At 40.9% G+C, this 7,046-nt stretch overlaps 1 protein-coding gene across 6 annotated transcripts in view; it reads left to right on the plus strand.

The window, feature by feature from the left end:
* The window catches only part of slc4a3 (solute carrier family 4 member 3), a 41,695-nt gene that overhangs the window by 6,143 nt on the left and 28,506 nt on the right, over positions 1-7,046 (plus strand). For 3 of the 6 annotated variants that reach the window (XM_017302448.1, XM_017302446.1, XM_008404233.2), the window contains exons 3-6: positions 1,915-2,080; positions 2,651-2,889; positions 2,960-3,129; positions 4,522-4,739. In XM_017302448.1, coding sequence (XP_017157937.1) covers positions 1,915-2,080; positions 2,651-2,889; positions 2,960-3,129; positions 4,522-4,739 — 793 coding nt within the window. Of the gene's footprint in view, positions 1-910; positions 999-1,067; positions 1,569-1,914; positions 2,081-2,650; positions 2,890-2,959; positions 3,130-4,521; positions 4,740-7,046 lie in introns of those variants that run through there. The other 3 variants (XM_017302450.1, XM_017302451.1, XM_017302453.1) reach the window with 3 other exon arrangements.

Consider the following 7,046-nt stretch of genomic DNA (forward strand, 5'->3'; position numbering starts at 1 on the left):
GGTTCTGGGTTTTGGTGGTTACCATAGCAACCAGTAACTGCCGGCCCCTCCCCCGTTTTCTGTGGCCGTGGTCTGCATTCGGATTGGCTCTGGGTTTTGGTGGTTACCATAGCAACCAGTAACTGCCGCCCCCTCTCCCGTTTTCTGTTCCCGTGGTCTGCATTCGGATTGGCTCTGGGTTTTATTTACAACTATCATATTTTAACATATATTTGAGACAAATTTAATCGCATACAGTGTTTCATGAGTAAATTTGTTCATGTCTTTAACTTAACATAATTAACGTTGTGCGTCTTAGTTAGCCACGTTTAATTTTTATCACTGTTAGCTGCTGCTAACTGCTCATTGGAAGCTATTAGCTTGTTTATTTATTGTATTTTATTTAACGTAAAGCTTCAGAAGCTGCTGGGTGATGTTAACCACCAACAAAAAGACGTTAAATAATATTAGAATTTATTAATGCATTACGTAAAAAAAACATTCCCCATAAACTGATGAAAATGCTGATACCACTGAATTTAATTGTTTTGAGCAATGCTGAGATTGAATGTGAAAGTACAGAAACGACACACACACACACACACACACACACACACACGGCAGGACCATTGCAGCCTTTTGAATTTAACACACACTTTCCAACGTGTGTGTGATCCAGAGCCGCTCAGACGGTCCTACAGAGAGACGGGCAGAAAGTGTCTTAATGCAGCAAAGAAGAGGCTTTACATCACCAACCAGTGAATCATAATAATAATAATATTATAAACCAGCTTCTGCTTTCTTCCATCATCCATGTAAAATCTTTCTGGCCTGTGGGGAGAAGCCCAGGCTGGGACTCAAACCCAGCAGCGGTGTCACCACTGTGAAACCCTGATATTTTACTCATAAAATGTATGTTTTATTCACACAGATGGAGAATTTAGAGACCAATTAACACCCAGTCCTGATTTTAGACTGAGGCAGGAAGCCGGAGCGCCCAGAGAGAAACCTGCAAACTGGTAAAAATATTTTACCAGTTATAAAAGCTGCCAGTGCTTCACTTTAAACAACAAAAACATAAACAGAAAAATGTTATTAATTTTATTTAACTTAAGGTTTCCGTCATGTTTGGCTTGTTCAGACATGTGAAATAGTTTTTTCTGGTGGAAAAAGTCCATTTCCATCACATCTGGTAAATTCAGGGTTGTCCAGTTGGATTTCTCCCCCGGTAGAAACCCGCCTGCCCCCCGCCTGCAGCAGGTGGAGCATTAAATGCCTCCCGTCCCCACGTCCCTCTGGTGATTAGCAGCTAATGGACGCCTCAGAAACCTGAGTCCGCTCAGGGATCAGACTACTTCCTGGGTCAGCACCAATCGGACGCTGAGTCAGCGACTTGTTTGAGGGCTCTGACCAATCAGAAGCTCCGCATGGCGAGGACACGCCCCCAGCCTCCCCAGGGAAAGAAGTGCATTATTTTTTGTTGCTGCTTAGCACTTCGACGTATTGATTTGTTTTCGCTGCAGTTTTAAAGACGCGGTCTTCTTTCTGTTGTCTGGGGGAGATTCTGGGATTATATCCTCAGATTAAAGGTAGAATATTTCTAAAATATTCAGTAACATATAAAATTCAATCAGATTAATATAATTTAAATGATACCTGGGCTGTAAATGAGACAGATTGTTTTCATGCAGAGGAATTCATGATTTATTAAACTAAAACTTCACAACATGCTCAACTTTATTCTCACATTTTTGCGACTTTATTTTTGTACTTTTAAGAATTTAATTCTCGTATTTTCCCGACTTTATTCTCCTATTTTTTGCGACTCGTGTTACGAGGTTAGCCTAGCATTAGCATCCATCGTCAGTAAACCAAAAACTGAATTATTCCCTTATCTATGGGTGTTGGAGACTTGACACGTTTTTTGTCCTCCAGGTGAAGGTGGAGGATCAGGATGCAGCTGAGGAGGAGGAGCAGGAGGAAGAGGAGGAGAGCTGGGAGAAGGCTCTGTCTGTGGAGCGCTTCAGAGACATCATCGGGGACTCGGCGTCCTGCGGCGCCGAGCGGATGGGCCGACTTTACACCGAGAAGGACTTTGAGCGTAAACCTCCGTTTCATAAACACATTTAGCTTAATGTCGATTCATTTTATGTGCTGCTACTTTGTGGCTAAACGGTAATTAATGGGGAAAAGCTGGAACTAACTGGAGCTTTATGACTTATTTATGAAACTAAACCATTAGAGATTCTCTCTTTTATGTTTATGAATCTATTTTGAACTGAAACATTTTATTTTTCCCACTGAAGCAGTTTACGTCACATGGCGACTCTACGTAATCTTCCTAGTTCACAAAATGGCAGACTAGCCAAAATGCTACTAGCAGACATGCCATTAGCATTAGCAGTTAGCTTATGCAAACAGACTAATGGCTAGACTGTTACCCTTTAGTTAGCCATTAGCTGACAAACAAGCCATTTGTCTATAGGAATAATTGAATATAATTTAATCTTCTGTTAATTATTCATTACCCAGGCAAAGCTAATAGAAACTAAACAGTTTAATGCTAGTAGAAGCTGTCAAACACACTGAGAGCTAAAGCTAACTGAATCAGTTAGCTTTAGCTAACGTTTTTCTGCTTCAGATACAGTTTAGCTTGTTGTTTCGTTGGCAGATCACAGACACGCGTTTCTCCACACACACCACCCGTTATCCACCCACCTGCCCGCGTCGCAGCGCAAGCGGCCGCACGGCGCCGACCGCAGGCACAGGAAGAAACGCAAGAGGAAAAAAACCTCGCTGCCGCCCTCCGACGTCACGCCCACCATCCAGGAAGTAGACGAGGAAGAGGCGGAGCCTGATGCCGACCTGGCGACCGCCACGCCCACCGAGTTCCCCGACATCCGGCCGCAGGTAAAATAAGTCTGAGAAACAAACAAACGGACCTTTCCTCTCTTCTCACTGAGCTTCGTCTTCCTCTCAGTTTAGCTTTGGGAGCCAAGAGGACTTGGAGGAACCGCTACGACTCGCTGCGGTCCACGTGGAAAACGAAGAGCGTTCCGCTTCCAGGAAAACGGCGCTCACGCTGATAAAGGAGGCGGCGAAAAACGACGGAACCGAGGAGAGAGATGGAGGACGAGCAGCTTCCCGAAGGTTCGCGGCTCCCTTTAGGCCTGAACAGAAGCCACAGCTTGAAAAGTTATTTCCCCCCATATCGGATGTTTTTGTATTTCCATTTATGTTTCTAAAAACAAAACAAACACTTAAAAAAACCCACCAACTGTTTTCTGGTGATAAGTTCATGTTTAGTCTCTAGAAAACAAGCCGTTTCAAAAATCCCCCGAATGTTAAGTCACCTCCATGGAACTGCGCCGTTACCTAGCAACCTGAGCTCAGGCCCGTTACCTGGCAACCCCAGCTGAGCCCCGTTACCTAGCAACCCGAGCTCAGGCCCGTTACCTAGCAACCTGAGCTCAGGCCCGTTACCTAGCAACCCCAGCTGAGCCCTGTTACCTAACAACCTGAGCTCAGGCCCGTCACCTAGCAACCCCAGCTGAGCCCTGTTACCTAGCAACCTGAGCTCAGGCCCGTCACCTAGCAACCCCAGGTCAAGTGATTTTATTTCTGTATGAAAATACAGAATACAAAATAAAAAAAAACTGAAGTACTGAAATAAAATAATAGATCAAATACAAGAATACACTGATAAAATTGTTTCATTAATATATATAAATTAATTGTCATGAATAATAAATAAAATTACTAAAAATGCTAAAATTAAAGTAATTAAATAAATATAAGATAAAAAAAAAATAAAGGAGTAAAATTTAAATTGAATAAAAAATACACTTAAAATAATAAGAATGAAATTAAATATTCATGAATACTAAATGGAAAATTAAAAAATAAAGGATTAAAAATGAATTAAATGAATAAAAAGTTAAATGTAATTATTAAAAATGAAAAAGTCATGAATATTAAAATAATAAAGAAAATATATTTATAAAATAAATACTAAAGAAAACAATAAATATGAAATTATTTGAAATAAAATAACCAACCTAATGAATAAAACAATAATAATTAAAAATGTTTTTTTTTTTTTGCATTCGAAGGTGGATTTTAGTTGGAAACCTGGTTATTTTCTGAACACGGATCATAAAGGAAACGTGACAGAAGGATGTTTTCATGAAACCATTAGACCCAGTAACTGTTCCCAGTAGGAACCAGTAAGGATTCTGGACGCTGAATGTTGCATATTAATTGGGCCGGCTGGGCGCCTGACAAGCAGAATATGAATAATTTGTTGACTCTGAATCATGCATGGCGTTTTGCTGCGGGAGGCCCGGGGCTCCATGGTGATTGGGTCGGGCAGAACCGACTCAGGCTTCCATCAGAGCCCCCTGCTGGCCAACCTGCTGCATTACAATTCACACAGTGCCAACAGAAAACTCGCGTTTAGTCATTTAAAATTAAACAAAGCTGGATTTAGTAGCTAATGGAAACATTTGCTGATTTTTTTCCTTTTGTTGTTGATCTTATCAGTGCGTCGGAAGCCGTCAATCCGGCGCCGAGCCGCGGCTGGCTGCGGCGCAAAGCCGTCCACCATCGGCTAATGGCCGCCCAGCGCAGCAACTACGACCTGCGGGAGCGGCTCTGCATCGGCAGCATGACCGCCATGGAGACCGCCGTCTACCAGCAGGTGCCCACCGACGAGGCCGAGGCCCAGATGTTGGTCAGCGCCGACCTGGACGACATGAAAAGTACGATTGGATTTTTATTCTGTTGAGTCATCAAGTTACAAGAAGTTCAAATCAATCAAATGAATCATGCTGCCAATATGATCGGTTCTGTTTTATTATTATTTTCTAAAGAGCCACAAAATCCGTTTGTGTTTTATAGTGAAGATCTGGCGCCACCTGCTGGCTGAGTGGAGCAAATACTGCTGAGATGAACGGCAGGATTTTATTCTGAAGAATTAAAACTTCACCTTATTTGAAGCGAAGTGAATTTATTAAAGCAGAGAAACAAAAATACAAATAATAAATAAATAAATAAAATCTAAAATCAGAAATATTACATAAAATTAATGAAAGTATTAAAATGAAATAAATACAAAGCAGGTTCTTAAAGGTAAAAATAAAATAATTGTATAAATTAATAAAAATCAAATTAAAGGACAAAAATTAAATATAAAAACAAAGTTGAATAAACTACAAGAAAGTAGATGATAAAAATCTGACAAAGTTCTAAAATGAAATAAGATGAGGTAGTGAATAAGTACAAAATAAATAAATACACATTTCAAAAGATTAAATAAATAATATGAGAATTAATGCCAAAATTAAATATTTAAATATGCTAAAATTCAGTATAACTTATAAAATTAAATACACTGAAGCCCAAACGTTGTGAATATTTGGTAAAAAATACCACAGAATTTTACACATTTTTCAAACTTAAGTAAAACTAAACAAGGAGAAAAATCTGACTTTTAGTTGCATTTGAGGTGAAGGTGCTGCAGCTCAGCTGAAAACTAAATTAGACAAAGTGTCGGTTTCATCTGAGATTTTCTCACAGATCCTTATAATTTCTCTGACATAATTTCCGGAGTGTTTTTCTCCAGAGGAGCCATCGGCAGTGGAAGCGCGAACGAGTTCCTGTGTGTGGAGAGAAAAGCAGGTTTCAGAGTCAGGAGGCGTTAATTAACGGGCGGTGGAGTCGATTCCCCTTCAGCGGCGACCCTGCCTCTGGCGGTTCCTGCATCAACCAGAGCGGAGCGGAGCGGCCATCGACGGCTCAGAGCCGTCCGCCCTGAAAGCTGCAGCGCGCCGCATGCAGGCTGCAGCTAGCAGCTGCTCTGCAGCAACACATGGGACAGGAAGACAGACTCACATTTCATATTTACTTACTTTAGGACGTTAGCTTCCTCTGTTCCTTATTTGGAACACTGAAGGCCTGGCAACACACAGGCTAACAGTAGTAGCTATGCTAACAGTTAATGTTTATTGAACGGATCCTCGACTAGCTAAACACATTTGACTAAATATGTTTTCATTTTCTCATTAGCCTAAAAATATTAGGTTATTGACTTGTGATCAACTGTTATGATTTGCTAAAGCTACCACCAACAGCAGGAGCTAATGCTATTAGCTACAACTACAGCATTAGCTAGAGTTAACGCCAGTAGCATGAGCTAACACCGCTAATTATCAATGAGATTATTTGCACAGCATATTCCAGCAACAGGGCAGTGCTTTGCTTCATAAAGTTAGTTAACGACATTAGCTGTAGCTAAACCATTAGCAGGAGCTAACGCCATTAGCAGGAGCTAACGCCATTAGCAGGAGCTAACGCCATTAGCTACACAAAGTCAAAACAAATTGGGATTTAATAAATGGATGTTTAAAGAGGCATGAAGCATCTTTACGTCTTTTGTAACAAATGTTTCTTACAAACTAGAGAAAATGTTTTTATCCTGATGCTAACCGCTAACAGCTGAGTTAGAAACCCGCCGACTCGCTCCTCTTCATCAGTTTGGTTCTCCTCATCTTCATCACCTCTTGTCATTTCTGCATCTCTTTAACTTCAACGCGTTCGGATCAGAGCTAAACGTTACTCAGGGAGCCAGTTAGCTTAGCAGCTTCGTCCAGGAGACACTTTTACTGCCGGGTCTGCATCTGAAATAAACTTTTCACAAATAAAGACCCCAATCAATCAATCAATCAATCAAGTCCATTTGTATATGTTGTCAATGAGGCAGCTCAAAGGCTTTATGTCACCAAAGCAGAAGAAATAGAGAGAATATTTTTTTTTCTATATATTCATTTGGAGAATGAATATAAGCATCAATATGCTCATCAACTAATTGATGCTCATCAACTAATTGATGCTTATCAACTTATTGATGCTTATCAAGTTATTGATGCTCATCAATAAGTCTGTCGATGTTTCATCTGTGGTCCAAAGCAGCTGAAGTCTTCGGAGTCGGGGAAACGTTCAGCTTTGTGAATGGAAGCTTGTTGTGGTTTCCAGTGAGCCAGAAGCTGCTTTGGAAAGAGGCTCAGCGG

The sequence above is a fragment of the Poecilia reticulata genome, linkage group LG2, assembly GCF_000633615.1.
Source record: "Poecilia reticulata strain Guanapo linkage group LG2, Guppy_female_1.0+MT, whole genome shotgun sequence".
Classification (NCBI taxonomy): Eukaryota; Metazoa; Chordata; class Actinopteri; order Cyprinodontiformes; family Poeciliidae; genus Poecilia; species Poecilia reticulata.